Source organism: Oreochromis niloticus, linkage group LG17 (genome assembly GCF_001858045.2).
Source record: "Oreochromis niloticus isolate F11D_XX linkage group LG17, O_niloticus_UMD_NMBU, whole genome shotgun sequence".
NCBI classification, from domain to species: Eukaryota; Metazoa; Chordata; class Actinopteri; order Cichliformes; family Cichlidae; genus Oreochromis; species Oreochromis niloticus.
In genome coordinates this window covers 2,987,395-3,012,351 of record NC_031981.2, presented here as the reverse complement: position 1 = coordinate 3,012,351, position 24,957 = coordinate 2,987,395, and the positions used below count along the sequence as shown (strand labels likewise).

Genomic DNA, 24,957 nt, shown 5'->3' with positions numbered 1-24,957 from the left:
CAGTCAGAGTGCATCGTCTCGTTGCATCTTATGCCGTCTGATCAGGCTGCAGCTCCCCTTTCTGCTCAAATCTTCCCAACAATATTACAAATGTGTCATTTTCAAAGTGTGGCACAATGCTTAAAAACCAAAGGATTTCTGGGGAGCATAAACAACAACAGGAAGAATAACGAGAAAAGCTATTGGGATGATTTTTGGGCAGAATAAAAATAACTGACTTTTACCATTTGTCTTTTGGCATTACAGAATAGCTCAATCGCATCTGCAGAAAATACAAATGCATCATATTCACTGTACCATGGCTGCAACCAACACACCAAAAACCAGAGCCAAACGACAACGAAAAAGAACATGCACTTAAACATAAAAAGAGCTTGTCTCTCTCTCTAGTGCAATAGATATGAAAACCACTAAACCATATTTTAACCTCTTGCAGAACTTGCTGTACCAGGTTTGCACAGCGTGGAGTTTGTGTGTCGATACAGTGGCAGGTCTGCAGATTCACTAAAGGACTGTCTGGCTTTAGAGGACAGTTATTGTCTGGAATTATTTAACGAGATGGGAAAGATTAAAAAGTGCCACCCAAAGACACTTCCCCTTACTACACTATTTTTCATGTGGCACGCCACAGTTTAAGCCTGGATGCAGTTAATAAGCAAAGAAAATATTGAAGATAACAAAAACCTCACCAACGTATGATGCAGTTTCCAAATGTAGACATTTTGTGCATGATGATGCAGCGATTGTGCTTCTTGTTACTGACACCCCTGACTAAAACATCAAGAAAAGCTACAGCTGTCTAAAAAAATCCGCATAATTTAAATGAACGTGTCCGTGTTGTGGAACGAGCAAAAAGCTAGAATAAAATCTTTTCAGGACTGAAGTGTCATCCAAAGGCAGGAGAAAGGATGAGCAGCGATACAAACAGTCAGGACACTGAGATGCACACCTGGGGGGCTGTGGTGCTGGAGCTGGTGTGGGGACCACAGTGGGTGCAGGAGGGACAACACGTCTCGGTCTGGCAATCTCTTCACCTGCTCCCAAAACGAAATGTATTTATCCCACGTTAATCTTACATCACATCCTCCTAATTTGTCACTTTTGTAAAGCGAGCTTGGCCTGAGGTGCGATAAAGCTGATACTTACTGGACGTGTTCCTTTTCAAACCCTGTAACATGGAAAGAAACATGGAAATGTAAAAAGTCAAAGACAGGAAACCTTAAATTGTCATCATAATTGGATCCAACATTATTCCATCCATATATGAGGATTTCTAATAAAACCAAAAAAGATGTTCTTAGCTGTGTTATTCTTTTCTTTCTGAAACTGAAATTTCCCAGTGTGTTTGAACAGAGCAAAGACGACGGCTGTTTAGACGTGAAGGTCGGAGGACGAACTGCGACTAAATCTGATCAGATTTTAATCACAGCAAAGGACTCAAACATGATTAACTTTGGTGATTAAAGTTAACTTACTCATGGGCAAATAAATAAATAAATTGCTCTTGTAAAAACGAGCGGTGAAAGGCTCAGCCTATCGCTGTGGTCGATAAATTCGCCCAACCTTAATAGGGAGAAAAAACTGCTTTAAGCGAGACAAAAAAAAAATTAATGGATGCAAAGCTGCTACAACAAATCTCCCCAACAATAATACTGTTAACATCAAATCTGTCTGAAAGTGGGATATTTGCAAACTAATTCTGCTTGCAGTGGTTTATGGCGTCAAAGCAAGAAGTCTTTAAAGGTTTTCCAAACGTCCGTTGAAGCTGTAAGAAGCCATCCTCAGTACTTGACAAGATGCGAGTGGCGTACAACAAAAAAAAAAAAAAAAAAAAAAAAAAAAGAGGCCAGTGTTGATGATGGGGAGGCAACAGCACAAACGTTATTGCCTTCTCAGCTGTGATCCTAAACACCAAAGTCTAAGTGAGCATGTGTATGAATTCACCACAAGCAGGATGTGAGAGGCCAACAAAAGGCAAAGGGTAGATGAGGAGAGAGGAAAAGGCAGGGAGGAGACGGGAGCAGATGAGAAGACACGATGGCGAGTGACTGAAGTAAGACATGGTGGGTCCAGCTGTCGAAAGTGTAAATTTTGTCCCCAGTAGAGACCCAGCATGAAGCCATTCAAGGCAAAAACAGAAACCCCAAAACAAGTACACAAGTATATCGCTGATCTTGAAAAGCTAAAAATATTTTTAATGTTAATGAAATTTTAAAACAGTCAATCAATATGTTTCAACTGCTTACCCTTACATATTTTCCCTTATTCAACTGACCCCAAGGACAAGGAGAAAAGGAACAAGCAGACATGTGGCACACGGTACATTTAGTCTAACCCCAGGGAAAAGGAAGAAGAAGCCACTTACCGGGCTACGTCTCTGTGACCAGCAAAAAGGAAGAGAGAAGAGATACCTGATCAGAGAGTGACAAATCAGTAAAGGAGACATCATATGCATCAGGATAAGAAGAATTTTTGGCCTGGTTGGTTGAATTTGGGGATGTGGTTGTTACGCAGTCATTAAAAAAAAAAAAAAAAAAAAAAAAAAGCTCATCTGTCTCAGATTTTTATTTTAAATAAGCTCAAACAGCTCTGTGTGTGATGTCAAATAGATAATAGGAAAAAGTGAGAATGACTTATTTAAACTAATCCTAGGTTAGTGTTCAAGCACAAAATGTAGTCACTCTAGAATCGCTCGCTCTTCATCTTTATTCTAATCACTTTCCTGCAAAAACCATCCTTTTGCCAACTAATCCTTTAGAGTTTCCTTTTATTTTCCCTTGTAGACTCCATCTGCCCCCTTGGTATCTTTAATTTGAACTGAAATCTCTCCATCTGTCTGTCATGTTCACCTCGCATCAGCCATCTCTCCCTCCATCCCTCACTCTTGTGCCTGATCCAGTTGTGCAGTGAGCCGTGAGTGATTAAAGTGATGCAACGGTGGGTGGGAAATGCTCCTAGAAAGGAGACCTCTGATTGGACACACTGGTGAAGGACACAGCTCTGTATTGCTTGTCATAACCAATAGCTGCTCCTTTGCTGTATGTAAACAGGAAGCACAGCAGGAAGTGCTCCAACTCTCACGCTATGACCTTTTAGGCTTTAAATATACGATGTTTTCTATTTGAAATGTGAAAATGTAAAAGAATTACAAAGAAAACATTGCTTCTTTGCTTTTGGTGCTCGGGTAGGGAGACATTCTTTGTTTCTGCCCAAAATATAAAAAGTAAGATGTCAAAAATATTAAAAGTTGTAATACAATGTCATCTCTTATTTATCAAACATTTTCACTCCATCCTTGACCTTTTGCTGGCCTCTGCTGCTTGCAACCTAGTTGTTTGGACTGAGGACTGGGCGGTTAACACTCAAAAACTCATTAAAACCAGATTTAAGAAATCTTAGTCAGCAGAAACACCTTGAAAGACGACGGCTCACATGTTCCAAATACTTTGGCAGCCACATCATTGAGCGTGTGGCATGAAAATGCTGAGAATAACCTGGCACAGCAATGAAGAGTGGCTACAGCCACAGAGAAATCACACAACAGCCACTGGCCCTATAAATATTTTGCTTTAAATGTAGCTAGCCTATTTTCAGCAGGTAGTAAATGCCAAGAGAGATGAAAAGGTGGAGGGTTAAGTGGGTGGAGGGGTACAAAGCAAAGGCTTACCGGACTCCTCTACAGAGTTTAGCATCATTTGGGGGCAGCAAATAACAATGAGATGGGAGAGAAAGCAAAATCAAACAGCACAGGGAGAGAATTAGAAAAATTAAAAAGAAGGAATGGTACATCAGCACTGGCATAGCAGTTTCTTTGTTTACAATGCAAGCAGTCATCTAAACCCACAGACACGGGCGAATAAAGCCGGGATAGCGTTAGGGGTTTCCCCTGGATTCAGTCCTTCCATGTATACATTAACCAATACTCTAAATTTCTTAATGAGGTTACAGAAACAAACACATACATGTAACAGTCAGTGTTTAGTCTTTCAGTTAACACGTGGCCTTTATTCCTTTTTTTAAATTATTTTATCTATTGCCATAAAATAACTGTGTGCATGTATGAAGAAAAAGCGCTGGCCAGGAAAACGTCAGATTTGAACCAAATGAACAGAAACACCTCAACATCCAACACTCTGAAATATGTAATTTATCTTATTTAGGAGTGGAAGATAAACAACACACAATAAGATGTCAAGTATTAGTGTTCAAACCTTATAAATAGTGCTTGTCACACTGAAATAGTCATTTTAAAATGATCAAAAACTGAGAAAGGGTAAGAAATGTAGGTGTGGAACGTTCCAGTTGTCATTTTGAACAAAAACACAGGCCTCCTCATGCATTAGCTCTTCATACACGTTCACACAGACGTGACCAGCGTGAAAAATCATTCACACCTGACCAGGTTAACAGTCAGTGGGTGAGCACACTGAAGTTGGACTCAATTATTAAGGCCTAGAGGCTCAAATGACCACAGCAGACTGACACACAGGTGCCCACTTTCCTACCTGAATAATTCAAGATAGATACTTAAGCCAACTCTCCTCACTGGAAAACACTCAAGTTATGGATCCCAGCTAGAAAGGCAGGGACGTCGCTAATTATGGGCTGTCTGAAGAGGAGGCTAGTTAGAATTTGGACTCGTCAACTGAGCTGCATCGTTTCAAATAAGAGCTTCACACCCTGCTATTTTGCAGCAGTGCTTAGTCAGATGGTTTCTGTTGTGGTAGGACATCTGCCTCGTGTTAAATGACTCCAAACACTGAAGTCAGCCACTATGACCAAGTCTGACCAAGACTATATCACAAGCACTTGAAATCAATTATATGAAATTAGAGGTCTTTTATAAATCATAACAGGAATGAAATGTGATTTCAGTCCTCCTTGTGGTGTCCTTATGTCCCTGTTGGTCAATACTGGTTAAAGCAGATTTATATTGTAGAGAAACACAGTAGCAGCTCAACATATGGTACCTAACACACAGTAGAAAAGACGATACGTGAGCAACATGTGCACACGGCTTATGCACAGTTAAAACCACAAAAAGAGCAACAGAAATGATGCATGCATGCACGGCTAACTTAAAGCCAGCAGAGACGGACCAGTGAAACCAGATCTACTCACCATGGGAGATGGGGACAGAGCTATGTTGCCTATGGAGGCTTTGAGCTCATCGACTGAGGGTGCCTCCACAACACGATCAGGCGGCAGGGGCTTGATCTTGATCTTGAATTTTTTCCTGTGGTCCTCTTCTTCCTCGGACTCATCGGAAGAGAAGAAGTGAGATTTTTTGGTGGCAGGTGAAAGAAAAATGTCAAGGAAAACAAACGTTTACATTTCATCTTAAGGTTGATGAGAAATCCAGCAACCACATTCCCTGGTGAAACTTTGTGTGTGTCTGTACTTAAATCTTTTCTTCTTTACAAAAGTCTGTTTTCTGTGACATCTGCCCCACTTTTTTTAATTTGTTTTTAATTACTTTTTTATTAGCCACATAATAAAAATGACAATTTGACAACATAAGTCAGGTAATAGGACTTTTCTGTATCTTAAATCTGGTGCCTAAACACCTTTTTAAAGAACTTGAGCCATTTTATTATCTGTATCCTGTTTCTCAGTAAAACACTAATCATATTGATCTGTTTTGAGAGCCAAGTCACATTTGTCTTCCATCACATGCACGACAAAAATTGACCCAACAGTGTGCAGCAAATGCGACACAAACAATGAAAGCAATCTAGTTTTTGCCTGCCAAATAACTTGGCAGAAACTGCCACGTGTTAAAAACTGTGCTGAGGATATCTTCCTCTTCTAATTCATCTTCAGGTCTGATACTGTAGCCTTCATCATCCACCTCAGGAGAGTTCTGAAAGACACAATGAGTCTGAATGATAGTGACAGACCGCATAGTAAAAAACACCACACAGACAACCCACATCCAACGTGTAAGCTACACACGTAAACCCGCTGACTCGACGGGACCATCTATCTCTAAAGCTGTTGATCTGTGGTTTTATAAAAACACAGATCAACACAGAAGAGTTACGACATGAAAGTGAAACCAACAAACAGTCTTGAAAGTCATTTTGGGCCTACAAAGCTATTTTACTGCTCAAAAGCAGCGTTTTTACTTACGTATCTGTCCCAGTCGATATCTCCATAGAAGCCATTCGGGGCCCCGTTTGTCTTCTTCTGAGAGCAAGAAGACAGAAACCGTTTGACTAAAATCTCACCCAACAAAAAAACGATACAACATATCTGCAACTGCATTACACACCTACACAGTGGAACTACGTTTCAACTAATCTCACCCAAACACCTTGAACCTCCACTCCAGATTTAAGTCAAAGCTTTTACTCTGAGGCTACTTTGTTCAGCGTGTGGCCCTCTGTTACGTTAGCAGCTCCTCAAGTCATCAAATTGGCTGTCATTTTTTAAAAATGTTAGTTGATGGAGCTGAACAAGATTTCAAGACTGAGGTTTCTTCACAACTCCAAATGACCCAGGGTTGTTCCCCTAACGCCCCCCACACCCCCACAAAGCTTCCCCAGAGAGCCTGCTAAAGAACAGATAGCGGGAACAGCTGCACTTGCATCAGACTGATGAGTTAAAGAACATACATGTCTATGACCAGCCTAAACTCTACACACTACACTTCTCTAGAGTGTGGTCTAGTCTAAAAAGCTGAGCTCAGTACCGATTCAACCTCTCGAGGTTCCTGGCAGGTGAAAAGAACAGAAAAAGAAAACACAAAAACAATGTGCCTCACAAACTTCTCTGATGACACAGGCTTGCATTAATTAACACTAACAAATACATAAAACGGTTTATATACTAGATCGTTTCTGTTACTTACACCATCTCTGTCTGGAGACCCCCTGTGCAAACCAAAAAGAAAGGAAAAGAGTTACTTAAGACAAGTTTTTATTTAAATGAGTGTTTTGCTCATTAATCCAGATACAAAAAAGGTTTTCACATAATCATAGTCACACACTACACTTCCACAGACACGCAGGTTCATAACACTTGGACTGTTTGGTGTAGGATTAGAACATGGCTACAAAAATTCAAAAATTCATCTGACTAAACAAACGCCAAAGGCAGCAGTTTTGTTTATTATGACACGGTCGTAGTTACATAAATCTAGAAAATTTCTTCCCTTTATCTTACACAAAAAACAAGCACCAAGTATTTTAAGCTTGTGTATTATTTTAGAGATCCTAAATAACACATGACATACAATAAAGTGGTCTATAAAGTCTATACAGTATTCAGCAGTGACTCGTAATTGGCTGGAAGACCCTTGAGCCGTAGATGATTAAAGGAAGCTGCTGTCTAGCATTTCTTGTATTTGACAAGAGCCGCACTTAATACTAATCCTGTAATTGTTCTTCCTGACCACAATTCCTTCATTCTTTTGCCATAAATATGCATAACCTACTGTCACATATCACCACCCCCCCGGGTTCAGTCAGCCTTTAGCTCCACTTCACAGCATCATAGTGAAGCACTAATAAGCTCTGTTCATGGATCAAACAACATAATAGAGGACTTACGTGGAATCATTGTCCTTCTCTTTCTTCCGTATCCCAAAGGCCTTCCTGGTACGTTTTTTCAATCCTGAAAAGAGTAAAAGGTGAATTATTCTATGCAGAAACAAAGACGTGACTAGAAGTTGATGGTTGTGTGGGTTAAAGGCTAAGTGAACGAGTCATCTATTACCCAGGAAATTAAAGAAAATGTTTTATGTGTTATTTAGTGACTAGTTGCACTAATGCGAGGTCAAAAAAAAAAAAAAAAGAAGAAAAAAAAAAAGAATGAAAACAAAGTTTTCTGAGCACAGCGAACATCAAGAAAGCAGCTGCTGACTTTTAATGCATAGAACAGGAATTTAATTACTAGCTCAAAATGCTCGCAGACAAATAAACATCAAATCAAGCAGACAAACTCACAAGGTGAGAACAAAATCAGCCATTAAGTTACTGCTGGAGTTGGTAATTACTCAGTAATTCATGGGTCATACCAAACAAGCCTTTACAGTCATAATCTCACCTACACATCACCTCACATCTCCTGAAGCTCTAATGGAGCCGCTCATTGAAAAACAACAAATGATTACAGTGCTGGTGCGTTTAGGCCTCGAGGAAGCTCGGGCAAGTTAATGCCTTAGAACAAAATGCATTTACCCTGTGGACTGTATTAAAGTCCAGCTTGGTACAGCTGCAGGACAAAAGGTGCAAAACAGGAAATGCAGACACTGTTCACATGAAACAGAGACTTTCGCCTTTTTTACCAATTTAAGCACAAAGTATCCTGTTTGTTCAGGAATTACTCCACAAAAACAGAACAACTGCCAGTTGACCAGCACATTAGTCCAGCTTCAAGTTTTAAAAATTGAATATTTAGTCTTCTCCTAGTCCCAGTTTAGTCCTCCTGTCTATGAAATGAGTCATGTTTAATTTAGTTACATTAGACTAAACAAACTCATATGCACCTCTTTCTTACCCCAAATGAAGGCCCAGTTGTCCTCCATTTCTTCTCCAATGTTTCCCTTACTCTCATACTTCCTCCCCGTTGTCTGGTTGCGATCTCATCACATAATCTAAGGACCAACCTATTTTTTTCCCCTCATACCACATGCAGATACACACAAGTCTCCAACCAGAAACTTGATGCTACTTCACACACACACAAAACGGTATCATGCTCCTGTCCTTGATGTGTTCTGGTACTCAAATTCAACACCAGTGACCCTACTCATGAATAAAAGACAAATATCATTCATTGTAGTCTCCTGCTAAAAATTAAGAGCGTAGATATGTCTACAGTCCTCTGCTCACACAGGAAGTGTCATAAGCTGGATAACAGGAAACCACACCAAAGCTTAGAGTCCACAAACAACAACAACACAGACCCACAGGGGAAAAAGAATACCTGCACCTTGTTTACATTTTTTTCCATGTTTTTATTTCATTTCTCCACTCGACTAATTTTGCATCAGAATGAGAAATCAATCCGAGAAGGCCCCCAGGACACAGACGGTCTCGCCCAGAAATACTCGCCCATTGATTCTGCTAACATATTCAGCCTTGCATCCTATTAATGGTGCCTGTCAAAGTTCAAATAAATATCCTGCTGCCAATAATCAGCACCAGCACACATACAGAAAGACTAGAGGCAGTTTCATATGTTGCACATAAGGACATGATTTGTCTTTATATACGAAAAGAGACACACACACACACACACACACACACACACACACACACCAGAATATTCATGATGCCAAGAGTGTCGTGAATTCTGACAGACACGAGTAGATCAGGTGTTGGAAAGAAGTGCTTGTTTCTATAAAGGCAAGGCCAAAAATAAGAGTTTAGTTCAGGTCAGAAATACATAGCCACACAAAATGGAAATAAATGCACACGACGAGCACGCTTTCATATGAAAACATCGGCTTTTAATCAGTAAGGTCATTGAGATCGTGGATCAAGAGCAGGAAGGTTTCCATTTTGCTTTTAATGCTTTATCTTTTTATCTTATGGTAACACGCTACGGACCTTAAACATAAACAGCCATCGATGGCCTTCAGCGAAGCGACAAAGTACCAAAATACAACAAGTATCATTACTTTCATATACTTCAGCAGGGCGACTGGAAGCCATCATGCTGTTTGTGTGGGACTCATGTCCCTGTGAGTACATACGTATGTGTCGTTTGCTCTCTGCTTGCTCATTCTGTTTGTATTTTACAGACACAAATGAAACATGCACACTTCTCACACATACACAGACAGCTCCTCCCCTTAACTGATGTCGAGCTTTACCCTTTTCCCTTTCAAAGTACAGACGGCTTCATTTTGCGATGCCAAACTGCAATCTCTTCTTTCAATCTCTGGCTTTCCCAGACCAGTTTCCCCTCCTTCTGATCTCAGTGAACCATCTGTGGGAGGCTTCCAGATGAGGACACAGTGTGCTCTCTCTCAGCCTTTAGTGTAACGGATGGAAGGAGCTTAAATTGTTCCTTCAACAGCTGGGCTACCAAGGCACACACATTTATATTAGTCTGATATCGTCTTGTCCGATTAATCTTTGAAGTGTTTGACTTATGGCTCGCTCACACTGGGGTGGAGTTTTTCCTAGTTTTAATGAGGTTGCAACTAAGAAACCAATGAATAAGTAAGCAAGTAAACAAACATAAATGGGAATAAAATTAATAAATAAATAATAATCAGTGGATCTCCACTGATGCAGAAAGTTTTTTGGTGCCAAACCTTAAAATACTGCAAATAGTTGCAACGACCAACTGGTCTCCCACAGACTGATCATGCAACACAATCAACCTGATCCCACGGTGACTGCACAGGTCAGCGGGTGGGAGGCAACCTGTCTCCAAACAATCACGGCCTGATTGGAACTGACTGCAAACACTTGCAGACAGACTGATTTGCAAATGATTGCAGACTCATTTATTTAACCCGAGTCAGTCTGCAACAATGAACACAACTCATCTTTGCATTTTTGATAGGGGACATGACCGCTGGTTGCTAAATGGTTGTGTTGTGGCTATTAAAAACAACGACAACAACAACAACAAAACGAAGATTGTCGAGCGCCTTTATCATCATTCAGTTAAATCACCAACCTGGAACTACATGAATCTTTATAGACAAACTGCTGTTTTAAATTATGAGGTAAATGTGAATTTTTCTGTGAACATCGATGGAAACAAATTTGCAACTTGTGCCAGTTTATCAGTTAATCGCCGTCCCATCACATACGTTATAATTATCAACTTGACCCCATTCAATCCCAAACTAACAGCAGATCGATAGCAGACTAAATGTTTAACCCTTTAACGCACAGTGGTCACCACAGTGGACGGCTATTCAAAGGCTGTTTTCTTGTACGTGTGTCAGTGTTGATGGTATACTTGCACATAAACCACTACATTGGACACTGATGTGTCTCTCCATACCTGTCAGCCAATGGACTGACTAAGTGGACATGTAAAAAAAACTCTTTGAAAAGTACATGTTTAAAAGAAAATGAAGTTCAAAAATCTTTTTTTTTTTTTTTATGCCTAAAGATGAATAAAAATACGTAAGAACAAAATCCTGATTGAGGTTGTAAAAATTCATGCATGAAAGGATTAAATCACAATGAACGATGAACCTGATCTCATTTTTCAAAGGCAACAAGATTGTTCGTGTCACAATTTTGGTCATCGTGTCTCCGGTCGGTGTTTTGCCTAGTGTCGCTGTAGCATTAGCTAAAGAGCTGCCTTGACTAAAAATATAAAAATCCAGTTGGAACCATAAAAGTCGATCACTTTTATATTTTTCTTCTCGTGAGGCTCAGTTAAGGCCAGCAGGATCTAAGATTCTGGGCCTTGATGGTTTTCAAAGTGAACCAAAATATCAGAAATCCAGTTCTTTCTTAACATCTTACTTGTTTCAGATTTGACAGCTTTAATAAATACCTCTTTACTTCTATTTTTGGGTTTGTTTCTACTGCTTCCTGAAGCAGCAGCTGACATATTCACAGCTGTACTAAGAAAACGCACATGTATGTGTGCTGTTCTGCTCCTTCAGTAAGCACAATGCAGCGCACATTACCTTAAATGAGTTCAACCCTGCAAGATTATTTTGTTTTATGGGAATTACCTCTTATTGCTTTTATGAAGCTTATTTTTATTTCACGTCCTATCTGCTATAAAACAGCACTCCCAATAATTAAAGAGTGCAAGAAAAGGACAATAACACAGTATAATGAACAAGGAAAATGTTGTTTTATTCGAGGTCATTACAATGTTTAGCATTTAAATACCCACACATAAAAATACATCAGAACAGATATTTGTATTCACACACGACTCCACCAAACGTTTGTATTTTTAAATAACCCAATAAATGATTATTCCTTGTTAGGAGCAGTGCAGGATGACATGAATGGAAAAGAATACATGTATGTGTGTGGCAGGAGTTCATTAACAGAGAGGGAAATAACAGGGTTTGTGGTGCATACTATTTAATGACTTGATGGCTTCCGTTCAGAAGGATGTGCTAATGTAATTAGTGGTCTCTTCTCAAGACACAGTAATGCAATTTCAGGAAAAGCCAAAGGACATGAAGCCAAACAGGACAGGACACTGCCAAATCTAAAAAACTACAAGGCACTTGAAGAGCAACAGCACACCACTTTTTTTTTCTAGAAGACTGTGGGTCTCTGTACTAATTTCTATGGAATTCAAATAATGTTGATTTGTTAAAAATGTGTGGCTCAGGCCAACCTTGGAGGAGGAGGAAGCTGAACAAGAGATGGTGTTATTACATCTCTGTGAGATCCACCCTGTAGCCTCAATGGAGTGTTTGTCACTAACAGTCTTCCATAAAAACAAACCATCACCTTGAAAAACTGCAATTATTAAACTGAGCACATGTGCAAAAGAGCTCATTACATGCTGTTGCCATGACAATTAACCTGAAGATTGTATATTACTTGCTCAGTACTCATGTGCAATTTTTCCAGGTAGACAAACAGAGCACATCGACACAAACAAAAACACCTCTGAGAAAAATACCGGCCTTGTATACCTGATGCGTTGTCAGGTAGAAAGGGCAAATTAGAAATTGTGGGAAAAAAGCTGCAGTTGTGCAATTACGGAGCCTCAAGAATACAAAAATACAGATGCAGATGGATGCAAGATGCACCAATCCATCTTTATGATCCATGTTTGTTGGATATTCCATCCGTTTTTTTATTCTATTCTGCTTTTTATTTCACTACAATTTCATCAACTACTGTCAGCAGGAAACTAAAGCAAACTAAGTCCATGTACAGCACCTACTGTGTTATTTCCTGACGCCTCACACGTCTGGGATCTGTTGCATTAGCCCTAGCTATATAAGAAACAAAGTCAGGAACCAAAACGTTAAACAATGCTCTGGAAACAAACACATTCACAAAAATCCAAATCGCACATGGATGAAAATAAAACTCCTGCATGTAGCCATGAGCCAACATACATGTGGAGAACAGCTCTGCTTCTGCAGCAGCAGCTCAGAGGCCGTTAACAAGCTGCTCCAAATGGGGAAGAGACGAAGGGGCTCAATCTGCTCGCCAACCAGAAAAACACACACACACACACACACACACACACACACACACACGCTACAGCAGTAGAGACCATGCCAGGCCACTCCAGACTCTGAATGCGAGACCTGTGCTGCTGTGCATAGTAATCAGAAAGGGAGATAATACACCACTGAGATTTAACAGCAGAGGTGTTGAATGAAAAAGGAAAAAAATAAAAAATAAAAAATTGGGTGCTCATTTATTTCATGTCTAAATTAAATATCTTAAACTAATTTTTAAAATGTGTTCGACATCTTTTGATTTAAAAGTGGATAAAAACAACATGTTTGGAAATGATAAGCTGGTGTGTGCCGTGCATGTCGGAGCGCGCTCAGGTGGGAGAGTGGCAGGGGACAACTGCAGCGTGAAGATGGTGTGTTGAGTTGTTGTGGGTATTGAGTCATGCTGTTGACTAAGCACGAGGAAAAGCATGTGGACCCACTGACAGGCAGGCAGGCAAGTAATTAGTGGTACAGGACGAAGGCAGGCAGGCACAGAAACGAGCACACAGAAAAATAAACAACTGCAGACAGAAACTGCGGCGAGCGGGTAGATGGGATGCAGACAGACTGACGTACAGTAAAGAAACAGAGATGGACCGGCGCAATGCAAACAAGCGGTTTAAAGGGCTCTTTTGTTGGAGTGACTCATTCATCTTACTGGCTCTGAGAGGGAGAAGGAAGAGAAGACATGTGAGAGAAAGAAACCCTTCTCTGACCTCCCAGTGTACCAGCAATGATACCCAGGCAAAAAAAAAAAAAAAAAAAAAAAAAAAGGACAGACCTCTATTATCTCAAGCAGACATGTAGCTGAATGCAGCTTCTATTTTATTTCAAGTACTGTTTTTGCAGCCTTGCAGACTGTGAAAAAATATCCGTTAACTAAAGATGTGCTAATGAAAACCATATGCTCCTATTCAGTAGTTACAAACTAAGAATTAACCTTTAAAAATGAAGCCAAATGTCTCAGGATTTAATGACAAAGTATGTCAGCTCATTCCAAAGACAAATATTTGCACAAAGGAGGTAGCGCTCAAATCATTCAGCCTTCCCTGTTTATAACCATTTTATCTCTGCTTGCAGAGGAAGGAAGAAAGCCATTTATTCTATATTCTCCACCTACTTTCTCCTCTGCTAGTCTCTGGATTTAATCTTCCAGTTCTCTGATCTTCATCTCAACTACCTGCAAAATGGAGAAAGATTCAGACAGAGGGGAAGGGGAGACGACGACATGTCAGTGGAAGTGTCCCCCCCAGTCTCATTACCTTGGAGAACAAACAGGAAACTGCCATGTGGGGGCACGGCATAGGAAAACCTCCAGATTTCACCACCAGGAGCCAAATCTCGTGCGTGCGTGCGTGCATGTTTCAGTTAGCGAGCTTGTGTCAGTGTGGCAGGGAAAAGACAAAGAGACAGTGCCAGTTTCTGTTTGAGGTTGTGAATGCTAAAATTAGAACTTGACTGTACAGGCCAGGTGGCTGCGCTGTCAGCCATCGTGTGCAACGCTCGCAGTAACAATGTATCCACAATGAACACACAACTCTACACATACACATATTAGGAACTGGATAGTTTTGATGCATGCACACACCCTTTGGAGAGAAAGGGAGCCGTTTCACTGAGTGACGTCACACACCTCTAAATAAAGTGGGTCAGAGCCAGAAACCATACAGCGGCGTGCGAGCGGTTGGTGCAGAGATGAACAAAAAGTGTCTGAGAATGTGAGGATGGTGGTGATGCATCCTTATGTGTTTGCACTCTTTTTTGTGTTGTATTTATTCTTTTAGGTTTATGATGCTGTCATTGGTACAGACACATTTTTTCACACTGCTGCCATCACAGCATTTCATCCAAGCTCTTAATTAAACCTTCCTTATTTATTAAAGTGTCCTTAACCATCAGAGATAATAAGATTCACAATATATTAAATGTCAAAATATGAAACGTTAGCTAGAACCAGTGTTGCTTTTTATTACCAGTCTCCGTCCATCTCTTCCTGCGTCCCATTATTGCGCATCCCCTCCTTCACTATAAACAGCCTGCACTCAAGCTTCTCATCCCCAGGCTCCAAATAGCATCCACCAAGGACTGTGCTACAAATGACCCTGCTGCAGAGCCAACAAAGTAGCTATTAACATGGATCTTTGATATAAGGACACGGGGGAAATGTCTACTTTGTTGACATGACATAAGAATCAAGGACACCCCTTCCACCTCCTGCTCGTGCCACAGATGAGCCTCTGACCTCGGCCTCCTTCATATAGTTACCAAATGTATATTTCTGATAAAGTGATCAAAGATAAAGCTGTTTTTGTTTTTCAAAGCGTAATTGTCAAAGCATCAGCAAACCCCAAGTTAGGTAGTGATTTCGGTACATAAACATGTATATTTGAAACTTTAATAAGACAAAAGGCAATGATTTCTTACAAGAGCTTTTCAATTGTTTTCACACAGACAGAGACACACACACACACACACACCCCCCTACCTAAATATGAATAATGCCAGCATACAATTGTCCTAACCACTGCTAGACCTCAGACTTCTCCCTCAAGACAAGTCCGTGGCTATTTCAGTCATGCCCTCCTATCAAAACACATCAGCGCCGCTGCCACTGGGGGGGGGGGGGGGGGGGGGGGGACAGTAGAGCTTCTTTTGGCCACATTAGTCTGACAGTACCCTGAAATATAGCAGCATGGTTGAATCTCCCACCCAAAGGAGGATATCTCCCTTCCCTCTATAAGCATGTGACATTTCAGAGCCACAACAACTTGTTCAGTTAGAGAAGCAGCCATTTCATAGGTGCTGGGAAAAAGTAACGCCATCTCTCCTCAGTCTTTTTCCTGATAACACACATCACATACAGGCTTTCATTAAAAAAAAAAAAAAAAAAAAAGATTCTGCATTATGAAACTCCTTTCAGATAAATAGTTTTAAAGGTGTTTAGGTTAGAGCTGGGCGATATGACCCAAAATTCATATCTCGATATTTTTTAGCTGGATGGCGATATAAGATATATATCTCAATATTTTTTTAAAGCCATAAAATAAGAACAAAAAGAGAGTTCTTAGTCAAAGCTGTGTCCCAGATGTCACACAGGCACTTTTATTAACATACAGCATAGATGTACATGAAAAAAACTACTCAAAAATAAATTATGAGCACTTATTAAATAATGATGCTCTATAAATAAAAGAAAACTATGTTGTTTTGTGCACAATAAAGAGCTCACAATTGTGCAGTCAAAATGTAAACTAACAGACGCTGAGCATAATAACATAGACAGATTTCACAGCTGCTCTGTTCCCAACTTCTACTGCGTGACTGACAGCCTGGAGTTTGAAATCCGCTTCGTAACCATGTCTCTGAACAGGAGCCATTTATGGTCCTTATTAGGGCTGCCACGATTAGTCGACTAGTCACGATTACGTCGACTATCAAAATCGTCGACGACTGATTTAATAGTCGACGCGTCGTTTGAAGCTTTGTAAGATCACAAAAGATGCAGGAATAAGTAGTAGGATTTAAGAGTGTAATAACGGACTGAAACAGAAGATGGCAGCACTGCATGTACAAGAGTGCCAGCTGCTGTTAAATCCCGAAGAAGAAGAAGTAGCTCTGTCCCAGAACTCATAGCGCAGCCCAGCTCAGTTTCCAACAATGGCGGCAGCTAGTTAGTTTTAATATTACTCTTATTATTCTTTCTGGGTCACAAAATAAACGTTTAACATATTTTCAGGCGAGAATGTAACTGTGTAAACCTCAAGTATCTGCTCAGTTTATCAAGACACCACATATTTTCAAAAGCGCTCCGACGTTTTCGGAGACGTCTGTTACCCACTAGCTCGATAGCTAGCCGGGGGCAAGGCTCGTGAGAACACCGGACTCCCGGCAAATCGTTTTCAAACCCACCTCCGCTCCGTCTTTCGCTACTCAGGTTAAACATATAGAAGTCGCTTAGATAACTTAAAAATGTTATTGTTTGGCTTTTTTTTTAGTATTTTATTTGTTCCTGAGTAAATCGGTTTGCCTGAGATTAAAGTTATAGTTTTTACACAGCTGAATAAACGTCAAGCAGACAACTGATTATCAGGAGTGTGAGATGCTCAAGAATATATACTCCAGTGTCCCGTTATATTTTAGATGGCAAGGAGTTTATTAAACTTCACCGAAACAATCTGCAAATTTCATTAAAATTTAATAAACTACCATCTTGTCTTTATTTTTGGTTAGCACATACCTTAAACACTTAAAGCTGTAAGCTAATGATAGTTATATAAGAGCAGATGCATGCTGGTGCAATAAGCTGTACGTTTTACGTCCAATGGATGCATGATCTGATTAGTCGACTAATCGCAAAAATAATCGGTGACTAGTCGACTATCAAAATAATCGTTTGTGGCAGCCCTAGTCCTTATACACACAATACGGTAATATTACGTTGAAGCACAGTACGTATCACTCCGCGAGGCTCCTCGGTAGCCGTAATGCTCCGACAATCCATCAAGCGGTGCAGCTCCGTAGCTTACCAAAGTTGTACTAAAACATTTTTTGACAGATTGCTGAGCTCCGTGTATCACATAAAATCGGTTCGCGGTCATCAAGCACAACCAGAATTCATACAAAAGGCGCGCAGTCAACTTTTGAGAAGATGAAAGGATTTCAGGCCGTGCATGGCGTTAGCGGGGCTAGCTCGTTAGCGTGGCTAGCTCGTTAACACGTTGACACCGTCCAGCCCCACGCACGGGGCGATGCGCAGTAACTCATTAACGGAGATTTGCCGTGTCCATCTTGTCGCTGCCTGCAGGTGAAGCGATGGGGGAGGAGGGGGAGTTGTGTTCAGTGTAGGAGAGGCGAGGTCGAGTAACGCTGCGTAGAGACAAAAGTGGACGAAAGAGAGGCAAACTTGCGGCTCCGCAACTATAATTATAACGTAACATAGACTATATCGATATTGTCACATCTTATATCTCGTATAAAAATATATCGATATTTTTAAAAAAAACTCGATATATTGCCCAGCTCTAGTTTAGGTGGTACCACATTTCTGCTCAAGATGATGAGAATTATAATAATAAGTTGTCTGCAACAGATGCTCACTTGTGAATAGAGATTAAAATAGCAAGGCCAGTCTTATTATGTTGGCTTCAAGACACGATGAGTTCATCCAGTGTGCCTGGACGTATTGATCAAGACTGTTGTAATTGTTGGGGTTTTCTCTGTATGTATTATTGTAGGTCTACCTTACAATATAAAGCGCCTTGGGGCGACTGTTGTTGTGATTTGGCGCTGTATAAATAAAGCTGAATTGAATTGACTGTAGTTTTTAATTAACAGAAATGAAAGGGCGCGCTACATAAAGGACAATACGCTACAGTGTGAGCAAAGAAGATGATTTTGAAGTTTAACAGTTTATACACACACACGATATTTAGAGGCTCATGAAGCTCTGTGTCATTATCAAAGAACACTGAGAAAAATATGAGTGAAAACAAGTAATTTCCTGCAGCACTGCTCTACATGTATTTATTGACTTGTGGTCAGCGTTTTCAATCCCATAAGTAAGATGGTCAGGATAATCTCTCTGACACAGCCCAGCAGCATCAACACAAAACAAATGTGATTCATTTTAATAACCCTTTAAACCCACCACAGAACCAAGTCTCTATATTTTGACCTGCTGGAGTCACATTTTTGGAGCATTTCAAGTTAATATGCATCAATACAACTGATATATCCGAAATTTTAATATGCATGCATTAGGTCCATAGCTACTAGATGAATTGCAAACAAGTGCAATAAACTACAGAAAAAATTAAAATAGGGGTTTTTTTTGTACACATATTTGTAGTTACAGAAATTTCACAGGTATATCGCTCAAAACGGCAAATGTAAAAAAGTTTGATAAAATAGTTTCCAACCACAGGAAATTTATTTCAAGTGTCTTCATAGTTTCATTTTTGAGATGCACCCGTTTTTACAAACTGCAGGAAAAATTACAATAAATATTATTTTGCACAATTTGCAAAAAAACAAAAAACGCATGTGCATCAAAATAAACTTACATTTCCAACAGTAAAATTTAAGCTACATTACGCACTGATTGGTCAGCGAGTAATGTAGCAGAGTCATATTGAACAACACTTTGAGAGGCTGGTCTTAAAACACTGGGGCAGATAAAACTGTTTATTATCTGCTTTCAATTTAGGAAATCACAAGCTTTGGGTACAGCACCTCACTTCAAGGTGACGGTAACTCTAAGCAAAGCTGAAAGTCGTTCAGGAAAGAAATATTTAGAGGAAACTAATCTTGTGTGCCACTAAGTGCCACCATCTTTGTCGTAAGGAGATAAGAAAAGGAGGAGCAGCAAAAAAAAAAAAAATCTTTGCTTTATGGCTGCTCAAGCATTTTGTTTTTTAAAATTTAAACAAGCTCTCAGTGCGCGATTCAACCTCCCGTCTTATTACAAAGACAGGCGTTGCTCACTGTGAGCTACCTTGATTCACAAAATCTGTTCTGAGATTGTGGAACAGAAAATGTGATAAATACATAAAGTGCTCTCTGGGCCTAACTACCCAGAGATTCTTGTCTTGGCTTCATTTTAATATCAAATACAGTGACTCAAAGCAGCTGAGCCATGAGGCACAAGACAGTGTGGGTGTACAATGAAGTGTGATTCACTGATGAGAGGATGTTATTTTTTCTTCTCAAAACCACGAGATCGGTGTTTGCACAGAGTTTGAACTCAGCAGTATTAAGGAGGAGGACGAAGAGCAGGAGGACGAGGGAGGAGAAAGGATCGAGACTCTGTGGTGAGAAAACGTTTGAGATGCACCCACAGCCTTTATCGAGATAAAACAGGCCCAGGAGGCCATCATGATTCGGTGTTACCATTCAGAAGATTGTTAATTCTTAATCATTATTAACAATGTAACAGAATCAACACATGCTCATTACAAAAATACTTTGAAGGAAATACTTTGAAGTTAGTCGTGGAGATATAGCTAAAATCTTCCTCATGTATTTGATTACACGTTGAAACACACACACACACACACACACACACACACACACACACACACACATTGTTAATCTGTTTATATGGGGAAAGTAATACTAGCAAACTAACAGGAGCACGTCTGGTCATCAATGACAGGTCAATCAGTATTTGTTTAGACATTAAGGGACCAACACTGGAAACTGACAAATTAGACACTCCAGCTCAAACAACCTGTGATCTTTCGCTCGCTGGTAAATTATTTCTAATATTTGTAGAATCTGTCTGCGTTTGTTCTGCTTTGTTCTTGGTTTTTTCAAGCTTAAGCAGTGCATCCCATGTACTGAAGCACTTCAATGATAAGCACATGTAAAGGCTTACCTCTGTGCTGTGTAGTACAATCTGACATGGCTGCATTACGATAGTTTCCTTTGTGAAGCTAATTCACAGTAAATCCTTTACAATGCATCGTTGTGTCGGTTGGCACAGAAGTGTTCGTTTTTTCACATTATAGAGAAAAACGGAGTAGCAGAAGAAACTGTGTTCAGGCAGGAGAAAGACAGAGGTGCTGCGGCGCAGTTTTTGGCACGTCGACAGTCCGTGAGCTCGGCTTCAGTCCAAGAAAACCATCCAAGCCAAAATAAGGATCTTGGAACATTAAGTTTCTTTGCCCACCTTAATTGCTTTGATGGTAAAACTGCCAAACTTGCACTAATGAAATCAGGCGCATATTTAACGACGGTGAAAAAGCATGTCAAGCTACACAAAGTCCTCTGAACTATTCCTTTATGATCCTCAGCACAGTTTCACATTCAGGTGCCACAAAGTATGTGGATACGTTTGTTACATAATTCCATTTTTCTTCCCATTCTACTGTGTTTTACTACATCATCAAGTAACCAAGTAGATAACTGTGATGCTATCTATGCCTTGGATGCTTGTAAGAACTGAAGCTGAGTGTTTTAATGAAGGTTATTAAATTTAAAAAACCCAAGTTAAAAGTCTTGGACCAAGAAAACTTCAGGGAAAATAAAAAAATAAATCTGATTACCACTTTATGAATGTTTTATTTTTGTTGCGTTTTGTTGTTTGTCTGTTTTTTCTTATATTGTGTTTCAAGTTTAGATATGTTGAGTATTTGCTGTTCGTTTAGCTATTTTAGATTCTGATTAGACAAAAACAAAAAATCCAGCCACGGAGGAGGAGGTGGTGCGACAGATACGAGGGTGTCGGAACATCAGGTAGAGCGACTAACAGCTGATCCCAGGTCAGATTATAAATCTGCGCACAATCAGAAGCTTTCCACATGAGCACCAAGCAGCCCTGCACACACAGCTCACTGCCAGGCTACATGTGTGTGGTCTTACCCAGATGAGGCTCGATAACAAAAAAAAAATGTCGATACATATCAGCGGCTCAGATGCAACCTGGTCACGTCCTCCTCCCGCGTGCCCAGAGGGAAGAACCGGAAATTGCTTTGTTTGTTGATTCACAATTATGAAAATGAGGACAAAAGGGGGAGGGACGGAGAGAAGAAAGAACGCAGCCGAGAGGAGTCGAGTCAATGCGCCACACCGTGTTGTCTTTTACCTCTCGTCCGTCTTATTGTGACATGATCCTAAAAAGCCGGCCCAAATTCCTGCGGATTACATTTGCCTTAGTTCCTCCACTAATCTCAGTTCTCTCTGGTTAAAGCAGACCACTGCTTCCACCCCTCCCTTATTCACACCCAGATTACAGGTTTGGCCAGATTTTGGTTGGCTAAAGAATTTCTGACTGTCTATGTTTCACAAAGGGAAAAAAAAAAAAAATGATCAAAAACCTCTGACAGCATGTTTTCACAGTGACGGTCCTCAAAACACAGGCGAGCATCTAAAAAGAAAAGCAGGGCAGAGGAAGAAACAGTAACATAAGGAGAGAAAGAAAAAAAAGAGGAGAGAAACCAGTATGAACCACAAGATCTGGAAACACTTTGAGGGAACAGACCATCATTCCCAGTGTCACTAACGCCCAGCAACCCGGTGTTATGGAAAAGTTTATATAACCCACAAGTTGACTCAAGTTACACATACACACTGCACCTACTTTGTAAGTACCCAGCAAAAAAAATGCACAAATAATAATAATGATGATGATGATTGAAGAAAACAGGCAACAGGTTCAAACATATCAGAACAATTCTCATTTTTTTCATAATCCTAAAGATTTGGGACCTTTTCTGTGTTATTCCTCAATCATTTTGTGTTTTTATTTTATTGTTTTATGTGTTGCTAACATCGAGCACACATGATGCTGTAAATAGGTTTTCCAAAAAGCAGTGATTCCATGTTATGTAACTAGCTGCTACTTCTAAACCAACAAAGGGGCCATTTCAGGAGAGAATCCTGCGATAACTGCAGCACTTAAGTAATGGAGATAGAAAGAGGCCAAGTTAACATCAAATGCATTCGACCTGCTGAATGTGCAGATGGATCATACACAGATGAAGAACAGTTTGCACTACACAGAAGCTCACTGATGTGCTCTCAGAGAGTTTAAAAAGTGCCGGGCAGAGAGGGATTACACCCTGCATGCCCCCCTCCTGTGATTAAAAAGAACATGATACACCGTTTTTAATGCACGTTCTGTAAGAGTTTAAATTTTAGGTCAATGAAATGAAATAAAGACACGACGACTAAATATTTTACTGAGGAAGGCAATCTCAGAGATGATTATGAGATGGCCTGGGGGCGCCGAGAGGAGCTGAGTGACTAAATTAACACGTTGCACGATTACATTTAGAAAGAAACTTGGGATTGCACTATACTGTAACACTGAAAGTACTGCAGTCTGGTCAGAATAGACACAGTTGATCACATTCAAGTAATAATAATAATAATAATAATAATAATAATAATAATAATAATAATAATACTACAAATAGGAAAAAATATTTTCTTAAATTATAAAAATACAGAAAAGTACATTTTTACATCAAATTAATATTGTCATAATATTATAAATCACACTTCTCTCTCAGACATAAGGCACTAAAGTGATGCTGATGTTCTCAGACAGTAGCAAATCCAACTGTTTGCTCAGAGCCTCATGACTTGTAGGAGGAGAAAAGAAATGGCAAAACAAAACCTTGTGATTCTGGGAGGAAGCATAGTACATCCTGTGTTTGCATTTAATGAAAAACGTTTAAAGATGACATATTCTGCTCAAATTTAAAAACTTAGTTGGGCAGCCCGATCTTTGATCGCAGGAAACAGGACCAAGACATTTTCCTGTCACTGCATAGCTGCCAGAAATTATAGACAGAGGTTAACACGAGGCAAACAGCGAAGGAGTAACTTCCTTTACCAACCCTTTAATTTGTTTCACCAGAGTGGATCTGCCTCGACCATTTGTTATATATGAATCTGAGTCTTTCAGCAATGAAGTTGTTAAAGAAATGAATGAAGGAGAGACTAGTCTGGTATAATGAAAAGGACTGCACATCATTTCCAAGCTTTCCAGCTGACTTTGGTTTATCCACCCATCCCTCTTTACCGGCACAAACCACAGAGAATACTTTGTTTTTTATTATTTTTACTGTTTTACCACTATGGCTTTATGTTTTTCCCCTTTGTCACATATCCAATTTGACTTTTAGAACAAAATCAAATGAGGGTCTGATGAATGAAATAAAATCTGAACTCGATGCCTCGCAATCAAGAACGAAAAACAAGAATGTAACATCGGTGCTGCACAAAATCCCTGATTGTAGGAAACCGTCTGTGAGGAAGTGCCATGAGGGTGAAAGCCATTGCTACATTTGCATTTAAGATCTACATTTGCTGGACTTACAGACTGCATTCTCCACACGAACGTCATTCTCAGCAAAAAGTGCAGGAAATAAATCTCCCTCTTCTTCCTCCACTGATGAGTCTCAATGATATTTGCATAAAAATGGCCCAGAGAAAAAAACAATATAAAGTCCATTGTGCCCATCTTTCATTATAGACACAAACAACCTTTCTTTCAGTACTGTTCAGCAGCATCTTACAGCAGCACTGCAGATGACAGGTGCTTTGTGTGGTTCACTTTCACTGATGTGCAGTTTTCTCTCAGCTGCAGTCCCCCAAACCCAAAGTCTCCTTTTCTCCCCTTCTGTCCCTCTCTCTGCTGATACGGTGAAAATCAATGACTCCTCTATTCTGCAGCCTGGCCTGACGTCTGCTAATGAAATCCTATCTGCTCTGAGTCATCCACCTGAGCTCCTGGGCTATGACTGGCAGATGGACCATCTCATCATCATTTATCATCTCTATCTCACGAATACAAACATACACACCTTGGGAACATTCGCTTATGCAAAGTAAAGTGTGTCATTTGCACAAGTGAACAATAACTGATGTCCCAGTTTATATTAGCCTGACCACATTAAACTGACTGACACATGTATGGCTGCTGGAGTTTACAGTTAAACTCACGGTCAGCAGTTTTAGTATTTTTGTAGTGCCCATTTCCTTTTGGGGGTTTACCCAATTTGTTTAGCTTTTTTGTGCATGTTTGCAAACTTAAATAAGCTTTTTTTTTCCTCCCCCCGTTACTTGTCTACATTACTGTGTATCACATAATGGCTCCTGCTGCCTTGTTTGGTTAGTATGACATGCCATCAAACACAGAATGAGCTAATGCCTCAGTCATATCCAGATACAAGGAAAATTAAAGCTGCAAGCAGCGTTATGAGGGCCCTCGCACCCCATCGCGTCGAGCCACGCTCAACACCTAAAACCAGCACGTCCGATCTGATGTCACATTTATGGAATTCATGCATTTAACCACCAGCTAACATTTAATC

At 40.1% G+C, this 24,957-nt stretch overlaps 1 protein-coding gene across 1 annotated transcript in view; it reads right to left on the bottom strand.

Annotated features, from left to right (window-relative positions):
- The window catches only part of sgip1a (SH3GL interacting endocytic adaptor 1a), a 71,375-nt gene that overhangs the window by 16,304 nt on the left and 30,114 nt on the right, over positions 1 to 24,957 (bottom strand). The window contains exons 4-12 of the mRNA XM_025899459.1: positions 7,554 to 7,617; positions 6,854 to 6,875; positions 6,133 to 6,189; positions 5,800 to 5,863; positions 5,122 to 5,297; positions 3,668 to 3,676; positions 2,366 to 2,377; positions 1,147 to 1,168; positions 950 to 1,040 (exon numbers count right to left, since the gene is read on the bottom strand). Coding sequence (XP_025755244.1) covers positions 950 to 1,040; positions 1,147 to 1,168; positions 2,366 to 2,377; positions 3,668 to 3,676; positions 5,122 to 5,297; positions 5,800 to 5,863; positions 6,133 to 6,189; positions 6,854 to 6,875; positions 7,554 to 7,617 — 517 coding nt within the window. The remainder of the gene's footprint in view (positions 1 to 949; positions 1,041 to 1,146; positions 1,169 to 2,365; positions 2,378 to 3,667; positions 3,677 to 5,121; positions 5,298 to 5,799; positions 5,864 to 6,132; positions 6,190 to 6,853; positions 6,876 to 7,553; positions 7,618 to 24,957) is intronic.